The sequence below is a fragment of the Chlamydomonas reinhardtii genome, chromosome 16 (assembly GCF_000002595.2).
Source record: "Chlamydomonas reinhardtii strain CC-503 cw92 mt+ chromosome 16, whole genome shotgun sequence".
NCBI lineage: Eukaryota > Viridiplantae > Chlorophyta > Chlorophyceae > Chlamydomonadales > Chlamydomonadaceae > Chlamydomonas > Chlamydomonas reinhardtii.
The window spans coordinates 6,912,885-6,932,080 of NC_057019.1; the positions used below are offsets into that span (position 1 = coordinate 6,912,885).

General features: G+C 63.5%; 2 protein-coding genes across 3 annotated transcripts; both read right to left on the reverse strand.

The window, feature by feature from the left end:
* Nucleotides 1–45: 45 nt before the first annotated feature.
* On the reverse strand, nt 46–9,151 carry CHLRE_16g676757v5 (uncharacterized protein). Of its 2 annotated transcripts, none has more exons than XM_043071311.1 (18): nt 8,700–9,151; nt 8,577–8,589; nt 8,151–8,308; nt 7,792–7,863; nt 7,443–7,494; nt 7,115–7,209; nt 6,605–6,727; nt 6,368–6,427; nt 6,074–6,213; nt 3,962–5,959; nt 3,510–3,783; nt 3,183–3,311; nt 2,899–3,000; nt 2,666–2,744; nt 2,390–2,529; nt 1,912–2,123; nt 1,459–1,630; nt 46–1,343 (listed from the first exon to the last, which is right to left on the reverse strand). In XM_043071311.1, exons 1-18 carry the CDS (start codon nt 8,760–8,762, stop codon nt 1,227–1,229), a joined length of 3,999 nt encoding a protein of 1,332 aa, XP_042916210.1. In that variant the 5' UTR covers nt 8,763–9,151; the 3' UTR covers nt 46–1,226. The 2 variants fall into 2 exon arrangements, with proteins under 2 accessions (XP_042916210.1, XP_042916211.1); XM_043071310.1 differs by having other exon boundaries at nt 8,679–9,151.
* Nucleotides 9,152–9,870: 719 nt separating this feature from the next.
* CHLRE_16g676869v5 (uncharacterized protein) lies at nt 9,871–18,841 on the reverse strand. Its single transcript, XM_001695723.2, has 16 exons — nt 17,973–18,841; nt 15,664–17,764; nt 15,276–15,419; nt 14,932–15,051; nt 14,561–14,689; nt 14,057–14,332; nt 13,822–13,958; nt 13,510–13,616; nt 12,976–13,295; nt 12,743–12,787; nt 12,496–12,579; nt 12,261–12,317; nt 12,066–12,105; nt 11,765–11,871; nt 11,435–11,542; nt 9,871–11,195 (listed from the first exon to the last, which is right to left on the reverse strand). The coding sequence occupies exons 1-16, from the start codon at nt 18,125–18,127 to the stop codon at nt 10,992–10,994; spliced, it is 4,134 nt and encodes a 1,377-aa protein (XP_001695775.2). The 5' UTR covers nt 18,128–18,841; the 3' UTR covers nt 9,871–10,991.
* Nucleotides 18,842–19,196: the final 355 nt, after the last annotated feature.

The following is a 19,196-nucleotide window of genomic DNA, read 5'->3' on the forward strand; positions in this document are numbered from 1 at the left end:
GCTTGCACATGCGGTGCGGATGGAGACGGAAAGGCCAGGAGGTGTGGGAGTGCGTGGTACCGTACAGCCCCAAAATGGCGCGCCGCCACGCACATTGCGCCCGGCCACCGGGTGTGGCCACGAGTCAGCGGGGGAGCAAAGCAAACAAACTGTGTGCAACAGCAGCGGCTGTTGGGGTGTACTTGGCCCACGAGCCCAGGCTGCCCAGCCTTCCTTGTCCCTTGCCGAGAAAACACGCGGGGCATAGGCAACTAGCAAGCCCCACTACGGTAACTTACACACAACGAAGTGGTGGGCAGGTCGGAGGCCACAATTGCTCTCTCTGTAGTTCCATGCTCACATGCTAACGTCCCAGCACACATACGGTCGTACGCAAGACCACAGTTATCCTGAGGCCTTCAGCCGGTTAAATGCTGCAGCATGCAAGGCAGCACGCCGCGAGCGCTTTGGCCCCATAAATAGCCGTATATCCAGGGCACCCAAACTAGTTGGGATAATCACACATGGAATGGACTGCCACACACGTCTCAAACCCACGTAGATCCCAGTTCGCCCCAGCATTTTGTACCTGTTAGGCAGCAAGGAAACTCCCGACCTATTCATATCCATACATGTTATTGCGACCAACCCATTCAACCACCTTCCCGTTCTCCAGCAACTGCTGCTACTCGTGCCCAGCAATCACGCCGGCCTTCCCATGTTAGTAGATCGCAACCCTTCATCAAGGGTTCGTACACCATAAAAAGAATTTTTCACCAACTCCCTCGCGCACCTGCCAGCTCACAAATTGGCCGCACTTCTGCTGCTGGCCACGCTCTATCACCACCGCATGCTTGCAGCATTGCAAGATGGAACAGCCCGGGCGTGCAGCACAGGAGCCCTCAACTCCGGGCTCCGAACTCGATGCATAAAAAATCGACATTATGGCTGTGATTATGAGTCACTGGTATTTTATATCTAAGCCTGGCAAACACCCAGTATCACCCACCCACCCCAACAAGACACACCCTAAGGAGCAGGCTCCAACACGGCACTGCACAAAACCGTTTTGGTTGGTACGCATAAAACAACTTGCCGGCATGCAAAGGGGCCCTGAGCAGGCCATGGCTATGAATTCCCTTGAAATTTTACCTGGATGCTTGCTTGCACGAAGGCGCGAACCCATGCAGTGTACATTTGGCATCCCTCAACAAAAAGCTCTGCCCTAGGGCAACCTTCCCCAATACCTACGCCCCGCGGTCGCGCGGTAGCACAAGGCCCTTGGCTGGCATGCCGCCGATGTACGGCAGGCTGTTGTTGAGGTAGGTGGTCACGGTGCTGTTCAGGAAGGCCGTCATCGTGTCCTGCAGGCGTGTCGGCGTCGGGGCGAGGGCGGTTCGTCTCAGGTCACAGGACAGTAGGCGGGGGAGGAGTCCCGCTGCAGCCCTCAACTACCGGTACTACAACACGGGCACTCACGGCGTCTAGGTGCTGCACGGGCCGCGTGTTGCTCTTGGTGCCGGGCGTGTTGACGTCCTTGAGGAAGGCCGCGTTGGACTGCAGCTTCGCCTGCAGCGCCGCGCTGTAGGTGCCCCAGGTGGCGGGGTCGGACACGCCGGCCTGGTTGGTGCGGTTGAGCAGCGAGTCCAGCCTGCGTGTGTGTCGTGTGGCCGAGGTGCACAGGCGCCAGGATGAAACAGGTGTGTGCTCGTGTGCGTGCGTGTGGCAGCGAAGCTTATATGTGCATGGGTATGGGCATGTGACCGAGAGGCCGAGACCCCGCCGCAGCATCGCACGGCCACATGGCTACCGGCGTGCACCCACCACCGCTGAACACCTGCACAACACCCCAGCCCAGGCCCCGCAAACACACTCTCACTTTCTCACGCTCTCACACATACACACACATGCCCCCCTTGGCAGCCAACTCACTGCGCCGTCAGCCTCAGCAGCGTGTCCTCGTATTTGGCGACGTCCCGCTCCTGTATGATGCTGGGCGCGTAGGCCCCCGCCGCGAACAGCGCCGCACTCAACACGCCCGTGATCAGCAGCGTCACCACCCAGCCCAGGAAGAACTGCAGCGCCAGCACCCAGTTGATGCCGGCACTGCCCTCCGTCAGGCCCATGCCGGCAGTGGCGCCGACCTGTGTGTGCATGGCACAGAGCGTTGCAGGCCGTTGGAGGAAGCAGTGGTGAGGAGGCAGCGGTGAGGGGACAGCGGTGGGCGCGGAGGACGTGGGCGGACAGGGCTAATGTGTTTGGAGGAAACGCCAACGATAGGCGGCCATTCTGTGCTGTGCCCGTGAGGCGGTGGGCGAGAGTGTTGGGGGCTAGCTGCTATGACCCAGCCACGGTTGCAGCGGACAACAAGCCCATCAGCACGCTCGGTTGTCTCGCCCCGGCTGCCCACCTGGCAGTGGGTAGTGGAGATGGGTAGCCCATAGTTGGATGCCACCACCACCACCACAGCTGTGGCCAGCTCAATGCAGAAGCCGCGGGCGGGCGTGATGGCGGACAACCTCATGCCGATGGCGCGAATGATGTTGTAGCCTGTTGACCGCGCGAGGCAGGCGAAAACAGAGCAGCGCAAGAACATGGTTAGCAATCGGTGCCGACATCGAGACCACACGGTCGCCTGTGTGCTCCGTCCCGCGCATTTGGTCAAGCACTCTTGCCACCGGCTCACCGTATGTGCCCAGCCCCACCACAATGCCCGCGCCGCCAACAACCAGGATCCAAATCGGCAGGTCAGCTTGGTAGTCGATCTGCGGGCGAGCGCAAGGGACGAGCCAGGCTGCATTCACAGGCGCGGATACGGCAATATGCGCCGTACGTGCATACATGATGCACGGCAAGTGACCTCCTATGGACATATCACACAAGCGTGGCTGGCTTCTTCAACACCTCTCCCCCACGCACCCGCATGTTGTTGTAGATGTACCAGATGGCGCAGAACGGCCCCACCGCATTGGCGACGTCGTTGGCGCCGTGGCTGAAAGAGTCGCACATGGCAGTGATCACCTGCAGCCGACAACCGATTGCAACAGACATATGTTGTACTGGCACCAGAATATTCAGCCATTTACACCAGAAGCAGCGAAGCCCCCTTTCGTTGTCAGCACGGGGATTGGCATGTCAGGACACACCGACACACGCGTGTACGGAAATCCAGACAGGCGCACTTGCATCTGGCACGCACCCACCTGCAGGTAGCGGAAGGCGTACTCCGTGTCCGGGTCAAACACCTCGGCGGCCAAGTGAATGGCCTGCGCCGTCATGTCGGTCTCGAGCGCATCATGCACGTTGACGCGCGTGCCGTGCAGCACGATGGCCTGAAGATTGGCACCAGGGGCAGCCGTCCATGCAAAGACGGAGTGGTTTCACGAAATCTTCGTGCGTGGCGAGCATGGCCGGATGGGTTAAGACCCGGCAAAAACGTGCAAATGCAAATGCATGTCCGTCGGCCCGTGTGAAGTGCGCCACAGGCCACATACAGGTAGGTCCAAATCCGTGCACAATGCCGTAATCACCTTCAGCTGGTCGAACGTGTTCTGCCAGTGCGGGTTGACGGCCTGCCCACCGCCGCCCGCGCCGCCGCCGCCCACACCCGAGGGGCTGTGCTGAGCTCGGTCGTGGTCCCCGCCGCTCTCCATCTCGGAATCCGCATCATCGTAGGAGGCGTCGGCGTCATGAGCCGCCGCTGCTTTCAGGTCAGTCGGCGTGTCGCCTCTGCCATACCCGGCGTCATGCCCTTCCTGCCCGCTGCCGCCGTATGCAGATGCGGGATTGGCCCAGCCCAAAGACCTGCGGCGCGGCGCGAGGTGGTTATAACACCGGGGACATCAGGCAGGACCGAGCAACACCCAGGCAGACAAGCTTCCTTGAAAATGCAGCATTAAATGTCACAAAGCCGGGTCACTGCTCGCAGTTCCCTCAGTTCATGCAATATGTTTATCCGCATGCGTAGTTGCATCACACTCACTTGCGAGTCCAGTCCATGCCCTCGGCGATGGGGCCGGCCTGCTGCGCATAGTTCTGGCGGGCGAAGGGGTTGGCGCCGCCGCCGCCGCGCTGGCCGTAGCCGGGAGCGTTGGCAGCAGGGCCCGCCCCCGCGTAACCGCCTGGGTTGCCGTAGTGTTGCTGCTGTTGCCACTGCTGCTGTTGGGGCTGCTGTGCATACGCGGGCTGCTGCTGACCCTGCTGCCAGCCCTGTTGCTGTGGGTTCCAGTTCGCCGCATAATGTTGAGCCTGCGGTGCTGAGCTTCGGTGCCACTGCTGCTGCTGCTGCTGGGGCTGCCATGGCTGTTGTCGTTGCTGCCAGCCCTGCTGCTGCTGCTGCTGCCAGCCTTGCTGCTGCTGCTGCTGCCAATGTTGTTGGACCTGCCACCCTTGTTGCTGCCCGTGTTGTTGCTGCCAGCCCTGTTGCTGCTGGCCCCAGTTTTGTTGCAGCTGCTGCGGCGGCTGGCTCCAGCCCTGCTGCGACTGGCTCCAGCCCTGCTGCGGCTGCTCCGCCTGCCAAGAAGGTGCCTGCTGCAGCGGCTGCACCCACTGCGCCTGCTGCTGCAGCACTTGGGGTCCAACAGCGATCATCGCCTGCGGCGCGCCCTGCCCTTGCGCACTGCTTTGCTGCGCCATCCGCCCATCCGCCGCCGCCTGCTCTTCCATTGCGGATCCACCGCCGCCGACTGCGACCGCGCCTGGTTCTGCTGCCCCGGGTGTCACCGTGCCGCTGCTGCCGCCGCCCAACTGCACCGCCGCTCCTACCGAACCATGGGCGGTGACGCTATCGGCCATGGCGGCGCCGCCTTGTGAGCCGTCCTGGTGGCTACTGAAGCCCTCCCCGCTCAGTGTGGCGGCCCCGCTGCCCTCAGCAGGGCACTGCTGCTGGCCCGGCCCCAAAGCGCCAGACGGCGTCGCTTCCGCTGCCGCCTCGCTCTGCCCACCCGGCCCCGATGCAAGGCCTTCCACGCCCGTGCGCACAGCGGCCGAAGGCGCGGAGCTACTGGACGCGTGGGCGGTGCCAGAGTCAGTGCCGCCGCCGCCGCCAGCCGCGTCGAACACGTGTGTGGCTGCGGCGGAGCTGGCCACGAGCCGCCCCGAGCCAGTGCGTGGGAACACGGGGAGGCCGCGGCTGTCGGCTGACTCACGACGCCCTAGCGGCAGCGAGGCAGAGCTGCTGCTGCCGGTGGCGGCGCCGGGGCCGTGGGCGTCCGAGGGGTTGGCAAGAGCGCGCATGGACTGGGCCGTGGCAAGGACTCCAGTGCCGCGCGGCGGCGCGGAGTTGTTGATGGGCCCGTAGGATTCGCTGTCTTTGAGGTACCTGGGGTGCGGCAGGGACGCTGAACGGCCGGCGCCGTACGGCACCGGTGCCGGCGCCGCGCCGCCAGCGCTGCTGCTGTGGTGCTGAGTAGCCTGGCTGAAACGCTCGTCCTCTGTAGTCGTTCCGATGCCGCCAGTGGCATCCATGGCGCCCATGGTCGTGCCGTACTGGGAGTTGCCGTACTGCGAGGTACCGATGGAGGCGTGCTGGTACGACACCTGGGAGTGAGAGCGCGAGTGCGAGTGGCGCAGCACGGCATGCAGCTGCATGGCCGTGCCGGCCTGGCCGTCGTACTGCTGCGGCGGCCCGTAGCCCGAATGCTGGTGCTGCTGCTGGTGCTGCTGCGACTGGCGGCCCCAGTCGCCGCCGGCATTACCGCCGCCATCACGGCCATGGTTTGCCGCAACCACCGCTGCCGGCGGCGGCGCCAGCAGCGCCGTCCCGGAGTCACCGCCGGCGCCGCCGCCAGCCGCGAAGTCGTCACCGGTGGGGGCGGGGTCCAGGGCGCCGCCGCTCACACGGTGGCTGCCATGCTTCTGCGCCGCAGAGCTTGACCGGGTGGCAGGGGCGCCCGTGCCGCCCGTGCCGGCGCTGCCGCGGGCTGCTGCGTCGTCCACGCCTCGTGAGGCCGCGCGGTAGAGCTGCAGCCGCCGCCGGGAGCTGCTCGAGGAGCAGCACGCACAGCACAGCACAAAGCACACGCGCAGCATGGGTCAGCGCTTCTGAAGTGCCTACGCACGCAAGTTGTGTCCGCACCCGCATTCCCAAACGCACCGTTTCTCCTCTTCCTTGCCCACGACGCGCCGTAGCAGCGGCACAAGGGCAACCACGGTTATGAGTGAGCAGCCGCCCGCGGCGGCCGCACTGACCCACGCACACTGCCCGATGCTCCATGTCAGTTCGCGGCTGGCGCCCTGCAAGTGGGCATGCCGACCAGCACGATGACGCAAGCAGAACGTGTGAGCATGTCAGATAACCGAGTTATTAGCTTCTACAGCGATCCGACCGCCTGGCACAGTCCCTGATCCCTTGCGCAGAGCCAAGCGCATTCACGCCCCGCCGACAGACCTTGTTTAAGACAAAGAAGCAGTTCACGAAAACGGTGAGCAGGACCAGGATCGGCAGCAGCTACACGGCAGAGTGCAATACGGTAGGCGTTTAGGCATGCGCTCATTGTGGAGGAGGGACATCGTGCGTGCGCATGTTGGGAAATTGTAACCACCGCACCCCGTGCCCTGCCACCCAGCACAGCCCAGTACCAGAATCCGGCACTGTCAGTTGCGCGCTGCGACGGCTGTGGCTTACTACGTAGGTGAGCTGGAGGCTGTTCTCCCTGCGCAGTACGGCGGACCGCAGCACCACGAACAGCGCGGCAGTGGCCAGGCCGCACAGCAGCGGGCTGGTGAACCAGGACAGCACGATGGGCACCTGCATATACACGGTATGTGTGTGTTTTCGTGTTCGTGTGTGTGTATGTGTTTGTGTCCGTGTGTAAATTCAGTGTAAAAGCACATGGGGAGAGGGCCGACACCGAGCGTGCACATATGTATCTGTGCGTAGCTTCATGGTACGTGGACACAGAGAGAGGTCACTGCTGAGCGACAGGTGTGCGTGCAACAGGGCGCGGCGGCGAGGGGGTCACGGTGCCATACTGCTAGAGCTCACGGAGCGCGCGGCCACACCAACACTGGAGGACAGCAGCATGCGGGGCCGGACCCCCCATACTTGTGTTTGAGTCACTCCGTTCTCCACATGAACGGCTAACCGCCCCCCTCCCGCACAACCGGTGCCCCCACCCGTACCGTCCCCGCTCACCATTCCTGACATGAACGGGAACCTGTCGGTGGGCTGCATCCACACCACGGCCTCCACGCCGCCGTACACGAACGCAAAGCCCAACACGGCGCCGACTGCACGGCGGCACACACAGGAACACACAGGAGCATTGGCGACAGTGGGCAGCAGTAGGCAGTGGTTTCGTGTGTGGGCAAGTGATGGTAGAGCGCCGCTGCTGGGGCGCCACGGTATTCCACAATAGCTGTGAAGATGAGAGATAGCGGGCAGTCGCGCACCGAGTGCACCCCATGCCAAAGTGTAAGGTCAAGTTCGTGGACGTGCTGGGGCCACCTAGTAAGGCACTCACTCATGGAGTGGGTGGTGCTGACCGGCAGTTCCAGGTACGTTGCCACGAGCAGCTGCAGTCGTGAGGCAGCCGAGCGGACGTGCGGGGCATGTGGGGACACGTGTCAGGGCTGTTTTCACACACGTGTGCTGGAAGGGGAACGGACCGGACGTGCATGTATGGGATGCGTGTGTAAGTGTGCGTGTATGTATGTACCGCACTGCATGGTCCCAGAGCGGCGCAGGCAGTGAGTCAATCGACCCCCGGAGTTTGGCCCCGGGCACCAAACATGCCCCCTGGCGGCAGCTTCCCAGGAAAGAATACAATTACAGAACCCCGGCCGCCACCTGGCCAGTGGCCACCCACTCACCCAGGTCCCAGACGCCACGAGCGCACACAGCATCCCAAACATGTAAAGCTCAGGAACCCGCTCAAACGTGGACTGCGAGCACAGAAACAGCGTAACCATTGCAGCAGCATGTCAGCGGGCTCTCAACCTACATGCAGTTTTCACTATTACACAATCTGGTTTAAACAATCACATCCCCACCAAGTTGTCAGTGGGCCCTTGCTTGCTAGCGCACGCTTACGATGCCCGCCTAACTGCACGCCCACGCCAGACCCCCAGTGGATGGCCCCCCCCCCCGCTTGCTCTGCTTGAAGTCCACAAGTGCCCCAGCTGCACAAGCACTCTTGACAGCCAGTATCCCCGGTGCAGCCGTGACTCACCAGCCGTGCTATGCCGCCGGCGACGGTGCGGGTAACCTGGCCGCCCAGCAGCACACTGCCGCTGAACTCGCACACCGCGGCGATGAGCAGCGCCTGACGCAGCGTGAGCGTGCGTGCGGCCACGCTGCTTCCAAATGCGTTCGCGACATCGTTGGCGCCTGCGATGTTGCAAGCGTGGGAGTGGTGAACTTGTTACGCCTGCGCAGCCGTGTTCGCGTGCCTTCGTGTGCGTGTCCGTACTGTTTGCGAGTGGGTCGTGTCACCTGTCCCAACGACCCTGTCCTTCTCGTGGTTTATGCACCCTCACGCACAACACCATGTGATCTTTGATTTGCGTCAGATTGCTGGCGGTGTTACGTGGTTACATATGCGCAAGATGATACCGTTAGGCGTTCATCGGTCCGTTAGGCAGCCCACGTGCCTCACCGATTCCATAGGCCTGCGCGCATTGGACAAGATATTTCAATCTGTTATGTGGAGGCGCACGGAGCTACCCGGGTAAGAGAACGAGCGCGGGCGTCATAGCGCGAACATCAGGCCCCAGCGCACCGTAAAGAACGATGCAAGGGCACCACAGACAACTATCCAAGTGTAGTCGGTCCAAAGAGACATGCTGAACGCGGCCGCGGGCTGTCAGGCCGACTCCACGCCTGTGTGTTCCCTCGGTGGTGTGGACTCGCTCTCAGCGCCGCTCGCGGGCGCCAGGCAAATCATAAGCCATACGCTGCCTGTTTTCAAGACATATGACGGCTACATTCGGCACTAACGTGGTATCTCCCGGGATTTCACGGTTTTTGGGAAGGCCAGTGCGCTGATAAGAGATTGTATGTGTGCTATGTCACAGTACATATCACGGAAAGTAACGCAATTGACACAGAGTACGTTGGAGAACACTGAAGGGCAGAGCGGGTTTAATAAGCTTGAAGGCCTTTTAAGACGGTTTTGCACCTACGTAAACAACATATGTGTTAACGAAGGTAATGCTTCAACCGCTGGAACACGCGGGCTAGTGAGGCATCAATCGGCAAGAGTCGTGGAGTTCAACAATGTCCATGCACTCGGCACGGCTGGCCCCGGGATCCCAATCAGTTTGGCCCCCTAACATGCCCCGAACCGTACTATAACACGCTCTAGCGGTAAAGCACTGCATTGATGGTTCCTCATGCGCCAGGGGGATACCCGAGACGAGGAATAGGCGCTTAAGTTGGCTGTCCAACGGTCGCAGCCATGGCATCACGTAGTCAGGTGTCAATGTTGTTCCAGCAGCCAATACACCGCGCAGATCAGCAGCCACATTACTAATGCCGCTGGATAACACCTTCTCTGCTCTCCCGCGAACAGCCAACTACAGTAAACACCTCCTCAGCCTGCGCGCCTGTGCGCGGCCGGTGCCGCTTCTTGGGCGGCCAGTCGGCGACGCTGACACGCTCTCGTCCAGATGGCCTTGTCCTCAGCACATGCGCACATCCGCCGCCAGGGCCTGCACCCTCGCCGCCGCCACCAGGCCCCGCGCCGCCACCATCTACAGGCCCGGAGCCGCCGTCGGGGACAATATATGGCCGTGCCATGGCGTTGCGACTCGCATGATGGTGATCTGGGAGTTTTTGTTGGGGCTAAGCCCTGGGAAGGTTTTAGGGGGGCTGAGCCGAGCACAGCGATTGAGGGATGGCGAAGCCCCCAGGAACACCCCTGTCCGTCCGTGCGTACGTGCACCTTTCTTTGTCGCCGCAGCGCGTCACAAGGTCGTTCAAAGGTCCAGCCACGCCGTTGCCCAGCCACTCCGCTAGCCCACTTGCACACACCAACGCCCTTCACTCTGCGCATCAGCAAACTTCCAGCCAGCCAGCAACTCGTCGGTACAGCAAATCCGGCGTTCGACCAGCCGCGCACTCCTGCCCTGCCGTTGCAAATTGTTTGCCATCTGCTGGGGTTCGGGAATCAGCTGCACCAAGACGCCACGAGCGCACACAGCATCCCAATGGGTTCGGGACTTCACCAACCTGCCTTACAACTGTCCCATCGCACGCCCTTCACTCGGCAACATCTACAAGGGGACGCAGCCATACCGGGTCTCCGCCGCCTTGGCTGAGCGCGCCGAGCGGCCCTCGGCGCCCAGCCGCTCTGATATCGTAGCTGCTGGTGACCACGGGCATGTCGAGCGCCTTCTCCGCCATCCCCATCTCCACCTCGTACCTCGCGACCAACGACGCCGCAGTGCTCGCCTCCTGCACCGAACCCAGCCAGCCTTGATAATAACACGGCTCCACACCTTGCTCCACACGGTTTTCCCGTGGGCCTGATGGGGTCCCATCTTCGCGGTCATTAATGCACCATTCAGTTCGTTTTGTTCGATGAAAAGAATTCACTGCCTTTCGAGAGGTTGATCTGCAGGTAGACGTGCTTTCGCAACACTTGTACATCGGCCTCAGCAAACACTACTCCGACGGCACTGCGACTCGCCTCCCATGCCAGCGTTCCGCCTTCAAGGCAGGCCCCTGCGCCCGCAGCCCATACCGTGCCGGACTGTATCTTTCTGCAAGGTCACATTCATACCGTGCCCCGCCTATAATCGAGCGACCTTCAGCCAAGCCATGTGCGTGCAGCCTGTCCGCAATAGCCCTAGCATAAAAGCACGAGGATGATGGTCCACATGCAGCATGCCCTTGCGGCCCGTCAACAGCTGCTCACCGATCGGCCAGTAGCCCGGTAAGCCCCGTGTAAATGACCATTGCGTTTGCTTAAAAAACGTGCCATCGACCCGACACACTGTAATAATTGAACCATGTCCGGCCTCCGGTTAAAGCAGATGAACTGTTATGCTTGGGTCTCTTGGCTACCGTACTAAACCCACGCATTGCTCGTCCTCAGCCTCTCGAGCGGATGGACGCCTGCGCCGCTCAGTCCGCGGCTGCCCCACATCAAGCGGCACCCTACAGTGCCGCTGGCACTGCTCTCATTTTGCTGCAGCTGCTGCAATTGCTGCACCACCGCAGCACGCTGCGCCCTCAGCTCATTCCGGATGTTACCCTCAATCTTAGTCAGCACCTGAGAACGGCGACGCGGGATAGTACTTGTTTGTCAGCGTCAGCAAGCAGTAGATGCGCCCAGCTTCGCGCATGGACACGACGGTGCCGAGGAAAAGGAAAACAGTGGCACACCACTAGCGAGCATGAATGGAAACAGCAGAGGAACTCTGGTACTGGCGCGCAATCGGTGCTTCACGGGCCCGCCACTAGGTAGTCTGTGGCCAACGGCCGCTCCAACAGCCCCCCCCCAGCACTCACCTTGGCGATGACATCGAATGACGGCCGCATGTCGGCATTGGTGCTGAGGCAGGCCTTGCCCAGGCGCACCAGTGCCGGGTGCCCATGGGTAGGCCAGTCCGGCTTGAGCTGTGAGCGTGAGCGGCAGACCAGGCATGAGGGTACCGTACACTCGTGAGTTGCCGAGCACCCACACCCATCACATTTTCTAGCCAAAACGCCCCTGCCTCATTTGCACATCGGCGGCCTGCCCATGTGGAAGTGTCGGGGCCAGCCAGCTTCGCTCTCGCTCCCTCTCGCTTTTTGCAGACCTTAATGAAGACCGATGACGTGAAACGCCACACGACTTACCGTTCCAGACGCAACACCACGCAGGATCTGTTGCACCGATGCCTGGCCGTACGGCATTGTGTCGCCGCTCAGCATCGACCACAGCAGCACGCCAAAGGCCCACACGTCTGCACCGGGCCGGAAGGAAAGGGCGCATCTTAGGTCTGATGCCCGTTGCAGGTTGCAGGTTGCTGGGTGGGCTGCATGTGTGCGTCGTCGTGTTTGTGTCGCCACAAAGGCGCGGCGCAGCCCGCATACGCCAGGCAACACAGCAGCGCCCGGCACCAGTTTGCTCGGTGAGGTTCTGCGGCAGTTGCCTTACCTGAGGCCTTCCGCCACCGGCCCATAATCACCTCCGGAGCCTGCACGTCATTACGCATGCAGCATGCACGTGAGAGCCGCAGTCACACAGGGCAAGGCGTGTACCGACTGGCGCAGACCGTTCCCACGCATGCACGCGCCCCAAAGTATCCGGTAGCCGCCCTAACACGACCACACGCCGTGGACGCCCACTCACCATGACGGTCACAGTGCTCCAGTGGTGCAGCTCGAGCGGCTTGTCGCCGTGCGTCAGCTGCAGCCGTGCAGCCGTGCAGGGGCACAGGGCAGCACGTGGGTTGTCATCCGAGAGCGCAGGAGCCATCGCGCTGAGAACAATCGTCGCTCAGCCCATCCATATGGGTAAGTGGAGCAACTCATCTCGAAGAACGAAGGGAAAACGGGTGTACGGAACACGCTGCTGCCCAGCCCACCTTGCTCAACCCGAAGTCCGCCACCATCGCCACAAACCCGCGCCGGTCGGTACGGCAGCCGCGCAGCAGCACATTGCCGGGTTTCTGTGACGCCAGCGCACCAGGGGCACACGCATGGTTGGGTTGCCGGAACGGCGCAAGCATGAGGCTGGCTGGAGGTGCGGCGCCAGTGCCGGCATGTGTTGGATGACAGGCGATGCACCACGGCAGGTGCGCGCGTAAGGTGCTCGCAGCTGCTGCCACTCACCAAATCTCCATGAATGATGCCGTTGGCGTGCAGGTGGCACATGCCCTGCAAGGCAGACCAGCCGGCAAGCAGAATGAACTACCGGTGTATGCCACGGTGCGCCGGCCCCTGCCTTGCTGCGTCACAGCCAAACTACCAACCCCTGACCCCTGAAGCGCCGGCCCCCGCAAGCACGAATGCAAACCGTGCAACATTGGCAACGGGCGGCTGCAACCACCCACCTGACCACCCACCTGTGCGACGTCCCGCGCCGTCCGCAGCAACGCCCGCAGCACCACGCGGCGTGAGAGGCGGATCGGACTGCCTGCCTCCACACCGCCTCCTGTGCCGGCGCTCGCCATACCCGCCGCCGCCATGGCTGCGGTGACCGAGGTGCGGCTGGTCTGCAGCCCCGCGCCCGGTGCGGTGCTGCTGCTGGCCATGATGCCGCCGGCCGCGCTGCCCATGGCAGTGGCGCCCGCCGCCGCGGGGCTGCCGGAATCCTCCGGCAGGCCTTCCATGGAGAACACGCCGCGCTTGATGGCGGACAGCAGCGAGCCGCGGTCGCAGTGCTCTACAGGCATGAGGTGCATGAGGTGCTTAGGGGGCGCTCGGTTAAGGGAAGCAGTGGGCAAGTGACTAAACCGGCTAGAACACCACCTTGCAGCGCAACAGGGACGGCCCAGGCATGTGGGCTCAGGGGCCGAGCCGGGCAGCCGGGCACCCATGCCGCATGTGTCAATGGACGTTCGTGCCACGCATGCTACAGGCGCCGTCATCGGTCTCACCCATGATGATGTGTGTAAGGTACATGCCGGGCCGGGCCTTGAGGTACGCAAGCACCTGCCGCACGCTCCAGCCCAATCCGTGGCCGGCAAGGTCCGGCTCGCCGAACCTGTTTGTGGTGTTGTGGATTGCCGCCACGGCACATCCACATCAATACCATGGTCGCGCACGTGTATGGCGCAAGCCTGCCGACACAGAAACATGGCTATGACGGCCCTTATGCGGCTGAAGCCGCTTCATCAGCGCTGAAGCCCGCGGCGCTAGGCCATGTCAAGCATTCATTCGCATGGTCGCTCACTGCCTCTCTCACTCACCCCTCCTCCGAGAAGAACGGTGACTCAGTGCCGGCGGGTGTGTCAACGTGCGCAGTGCCAGCAGCAGCACCCGCCACTCCAGCGGCGGCCGCGTGTCCCGCGGCCTCCGTACGCACCCCCTCCAGCTGGGCTTGAGTCTGCGATGTCCACAACAAGGAAGGAAGGAAGGATCAGAAGAAAGGCAGGCGACACGTCTGCATACAAGCGTTACCCGCAAACAGCCCAGACCACCCACCCGCGCCGCCGCCGCGCCAGGAGCTCCGCTGCCACTGAGCGCATTACAGGTCTGGCCTGCGACCCCACCACCGCGAGACCCCCGCTGAGTCAGCAGGTGCGGCCCCGGCTGCTGCTGTTGGTGCGGCTGCTGTGGCGTGGCGCCGGCCGAGCTGCCGGCCGCGCCGCTGTCCATGGCGTTTGACATGAGGTGCAGCCGTGAGCGGGCCCGCAACGCGCCTGTGGCCAACTGCTCCGGGCCGGCGTAGGAGCTCATCATCAGCGCATTGTACAGCGCCTGTGGTGTGGGACGTAGCGCGCAGATGGTGAAATGGTGTGTGTACGAGTACATGTACGCGTGCTCTGTTGTATCGCAGCGGATGTATTTGCGGCACACCTGGTGCGGCCAGGCCAGTTTCAGGACTCAAGAGCCCCAGGGCAAGCACTGGGCGGCACAGCCGCGAAGGCGCCAAGCCACGGCAAGCCACGGCATTTGGGCTGGCACACGAGCTGACGCACGACTCACGCTGGCGCTGTGTGAGGTGTCGTCCGTCATGCCCCAGGGCCGCCCCGTGCCGTCCTCATCCACGGGGTGGTCGGGCTCCGCGAAGGACGCCTCCGTCAGCCGCGTCACTTCCGCACAGTAGGTGTGCACCTGAGGAGGAGGAGAGGCAGTGGAGGCCATGAGAGGTTAAGAAGCGCGGAGAGGCGACAGCACTTAGTCGGAGCGTGGCGGTCGTGCGGTGGGCGGTGGCGCATGTGATGCATGCGGTGGCGAGTGGGCTGCGGGCATGCTACTGTGCGGGGCCTCAACCTCTCAACTGTCATTCCAACCGCCGTTCCAACCGCCATGCCTGCCGTGTCGACCGCACCACCCACGCCAGTCCGGCGCCTCACCACGTTGGGGTGTCGCACCGCCAAGGACACCATGGCCTCCAGGGCGGTGGCGTCCACGTGCGCCGGCTGCTGCGCCAGCAGGAACTTCACAGCCACCACCGTGGCGCCCTGCCAGGCGGCCTGCGACGTCGGGGGGCGGCGGGCGGTGCAACTCGAGCGGTGGACGTGTCACGCCGGACTCCCGTCTGGGCGCCCATCAGACGCCCCGTGCGGCCTGGCATACACACAGTCCCTGCCAGCCTTGCCAGTGCCCACCCGCCCGCCTACCCTGCCCCTCCCAGCCGCCTACCCATCACAGTCCCAATCCCATTCCCAGCGCCCGCGCCAGTCCCAAGCGCACCCACCTGGAACACCGTGCCTCCGCCGCCATGCCCCACCCAGTGCAGCGCGATGAGCTCCCGGCTGAGGCGGTTGATGTCGCAGGTGGCGAGCTGGTGCAGCGGCACCGCGCCCGTGGACCCAAACTGCAGCATCTGCAGCAGCGCCACCTGTAGTGGGAGCAAGGGAGTGGCGCGTCATGAGGCGCTGGCAGGCGCATGATGAGGTCGTCGCCATGGAACACGCATCAAGTAGATGGGGTTTCAGGAGGTGGGGAGTCGCAGACACTGCCCGGCGGTGGTCAGGCTGTACTACGAGCCCCGTGCATACACCAGCACGGCAGCTACGCTTGTCTGCCAGCCTGATTAACCTCACGCACACGTAATATTTATACACACACACACACATGCACACCTGCGCGGCTTGCTGCGGCAGTCGGCCCGGCTTGGCCGCCACCGCCGACAGCCGCCCGCTGCTCTGCTCCCTCGAGCTCCTGCGCGAGCCCAGGCGCTGGAGCACGCCCTGTACGGCGGCACCGCCGCCGCCGCCGGTGCCACCGGTGCCGCTCGGGCCCGATACCGTGGCAGTCGCGCCAAACAGGCCCGGCGGCGCGGCGCCGCCCACGTTTGCAGCTCTCCAGCGGGAGGACGTAGCTGCAGGCGGCGCCGTCCCAGTAACCGCAGCGGCCGGCTGCGATGATTGCGAATTGCTCCACGCCTCTGGCTGTTGCGCTGGCTGTAGCTGTGGCTGTTGTGGCTGTTGTGGATGGTGCTGCGGAAAGCCGAAGTCGGATCCCCTGGGCTGCCCCTGTGAAAGGTCTGCTGGCTGGTGCTGTCCGTGTGCAGCTTGTTGCTGCAGATTCTGTTGAGCAGTCTGCCGCCGCCGCGCCTCAGAAGCCGCAGCTGCCGTGGCGGCTGCAGGGATCATGTCCATGCTCGCCGGCCAACCTGTGCCCGTCGCCGAGTGGCCTAACGCCCCGGCCGCGTGCGCGCCCGCCGCCTGACCGGTGCCGGCCGTGGTGGTGGCGCCGCCGCCACTCACCAGCCCTCCATGCATCGCAAAGCCCGCTGCCGTGCCGTCGGCGGCGCCCACGTGATTAAGCGCGGGATCCACCGAAAGCCCAGCCAGGGTGTCACGTGCCAATCCCATGCCGTCTGTCCCTAGCGTGTCGTCATCCTCGATGGTGGTTGCCTCAGGCACAGCCATCAGCGGGGCGGCGTGCGGCGTGTGCCGCGTGATGGGGAAGAGCGAGATGTGCTCCAGCCCCGCCGAAGAGCCACCGCCCGATCCGCCGGCGCTCGAGTCCACTGCAGACGCGGCTGCGCCGCTAGGCAGTCGGCAAGTCGCACTGAACTGCATGCTGTTGCTGCCGCTGCCAAAAGACCAGGCGCCTGTCCCTGACCCGCCGACAGCGGCTGGCAGACCTGCCGCACCCGCCGCCTCCTGCTGCTGCAGCTGCTGTTGCTGCTGCGCCCCCTGTCGCTGTGCCTGCTGCGCCTCCTCCGCTTGACCGGTGGGCAGGGGGCTGGGGCTGGACATTGAACCGCTCATCTGTCGAAACCCGCCGTAATACGGCACCAAGGTTGGCCGTGAGGAGGAAGCGTTACCCGCCGGCACCGCCGCAGCCTCGCTGCTTGGCAGGAGGCTGGCGGCGGACGCTGTTACCGTTTGCCCGTGCGATCCGTCTTCCACTACCATCCGCATGGCCTGCCGCCGGTGCCCCACAGGAACCGCCGCTGCGGCCTGCGCCTCCAGAGCCTCCCCCCTGTGCAAGGAGCCACCTGCAGCCGCTGCCACTGCAGCCACGGCCGAGTCACCTTCCATGCAAGGCGCCGCCGTGTCGCCGACCGCGCGCGCACCCATCCTGCCAAGCAGCACCGCCTCGGCCTGTTGCCCCACTGAGCTGGAGCGACTGCGGATCCGCTGCGACCAGCTGCCGCCTGCCCTCGGGGCCCCGGCATGGCTGCCGCCCGGGCGGCCGTCTACGCCCGGGCCCGGCGTTGCCACCAACCACCGCCGCTGCAGCTGGTGCTGGGCATGCACGAGCACCAGCGATGACGCCTCGCCCTCCTGCGGCGCGGGCCGCTGTTGGTGCGGCGGCTCCGGGAACTGGCCTACGTAGGCGCCGGCCGCGGGGTCCGGCCCACCGGCTTCTGTCGCATTGGTGGTGTGCGTGGGCTCGGACAGGGATCTCGGCATGGCGAAGCCGGGATCCGAGGGCGACGGCGAGAGCCCAGGCACGAAGCCCTCCAGCCCCGCCTGCCTCGGTCCCCGGCCAACCGGGCTCATGCCCGACCCCAGTCGGCTGCGCGCGTGGGTGCGCGCCTGTGCCTGTGCCTGCCCGTGCTCTTGGGCCTGGGCCTGGAGGGCCGCGCCGGCTGTCGCTGCGGTAATGAGCTGCGCGAAGCCGGAGCTGGCATCGCGTAGGGAGCTGGGCGCGTGGTGGGTGAAGGCGCCGGCGTGGCTGGCGGGGGAGGGCGTCGCGTTCCAACGGGAGCTGCTGCGCTCCGAAGATCTGTGGTGTAGGGGTTGGTGATGTGCGGTGGCCGGTGGTACAGGATGTTTGGTGAGGGGCGAGTGAGGGGTGTTCGGTGAGGGGGGCTCAGTGGACGCAACGCAGCCGGTCTCGGAATGGGGGGGGGGGGGGGGGGAGCGCGGACGCAGGCGAACGGTCCCTGCCAAAACTACCCCAGTAAAACTTATGCTTTCCGCATTAGACGCACCTTAAGTGCTCGTCAAGGAGCTGATTTGGACCCAAAGCAAAGCGGCTCTCGGCACTTGCGGGCCGAACAGCCGTGTACGCGAGGTACCGCTGGCATAGAAGAGCATCGGCATCTAGCACTAGGGCACATGCTTCCGGCTCAGGCTCCGTCAGCATTGACTTGTCAACCGAGGCATCGGCATCTACTCTCAGACTCCTCGCGGGCTCGTCGCGTAGTGTGTCACATGGCCCAGTGACCACTGCGCTTGTTGTTACTACAGCAGTTGGCTCCACATATGCTGGAACTTCCCGGTCATTGCCCGGGAGTGCACAAGCAGCGGCTGGGGCCTCTAACCCCGATGATTGCTCTGCATCTTTTGGAAATGCATAGCATACACACAGCCTGCTCCAAAGGCTCAGCGGCATGAGCCCTGCTCCGCAGAGCGAATAGGGCCACGGCGGGCCCGAAGTGGTAAGGGCAAATTTCGCGACTAATGCTGCATAGTTATTAGAGCGGTCTTGATTGGAGCAAGTAGGAGGAAAGGCCGAAATCAGGCAGGTGCGGCTGTTTTGAGAGAAGTTTACCAAAATTCATGTGCTATTCCGTAGTAGACAAGTGCAGTATCAGTGAGAATTATGCAAGTAGCAATATACTCACGAGTTACTTCCAGCGCGGGTTACTTCCACGCCGACAGTTTTTGTCCCCTCCAATCTGCAGGCTTGCGACTAAGTACAGTACTTCTTAAATGGTGCTGAATTATGTGCGGTGTGGTTGTAACATCTTGGCGGCAAGGTCGCGTTCCGCCTCCTGATCGGCCGGACAGCCTGGCCCTCGACAATGCGCGGGCTCACAAGAAAATGTAAAAAAAATGCCGAGGCGAAGGAAGCCGAACGTCCATCATGTGATCACTTGCGAGGGGCGCCGCAAATCCGAGCCGAGCCCAGCGGGCGCCTGTGCGTTTTCCCGCACGCCAGTAGCCATGTAAGCCAGCTACGACAGGCAGGTTCAGAGTGGGGCTCATCCCCACCAAGCCTTTTGGGGGCGCGTGGAGAAAGGAAGCTGTGAAGTCCAGGTACCAGTACGGTACTGCTACACCTGGCTACACCCCTGCCTCAACTTCCGAAGCAGGGGTTGCCCTGTTACGAAGCGCGCCCCTGCCCCGTAGGCCATGGCGCCACGTGCTTTCTTCTGCACTCCCGGACGGTCTCCTGCAGTGAATGAGTTGTGAGCTTTAATACAGAGCTA

Bases quoted from the DNA above. Each gene is read 5' to 3' on its own strand.
- CHLRE_16g676757v5 (XM_043071310.1), bottom strand. From the start codon at position 8,762: ATGTCTCTTTGGACCGACTACACTTGGATAGTTGTCTGTGGTGCCCTT. The intron at 2,530-2,665 runs GTGAGCCGGTGG...CGCGGTCAACAG, and splicing joins GGTGGGGCTGGGCACATACG to GCTACAACATCATTCGCGCC. The intron at 1,631-1,911 runs GTGAGTTGGCTG...ACACACACGCAG, and splicing joins CTGCTGAGGCTGACGGCGCA to GCTGGACTCGCTGCTCAACC.
- CHLRE_16g676869v5 (XM_001695723.2), bottom strand. From the start codon at position 18,127: ATGCTGACGGAGCCTGAGCCGGAAGCATGTGCCCTAGTGCTAGATGCC. The intron at 17,765-17,972 runs GTGCGTCTAATG...CCTACACCACAG, and splicing joins CTCCTTGACGAGCACTTAAG to ATCTTCGGAGCGCAGCAGCT. The intron at 14,690-14,931 runs GTGAGGCGCCGG...CCTCCTCCTCAG, and splicing joins CGGTGCGACACCCCAACGTG to GTGCACACCTACTGTGCGGA.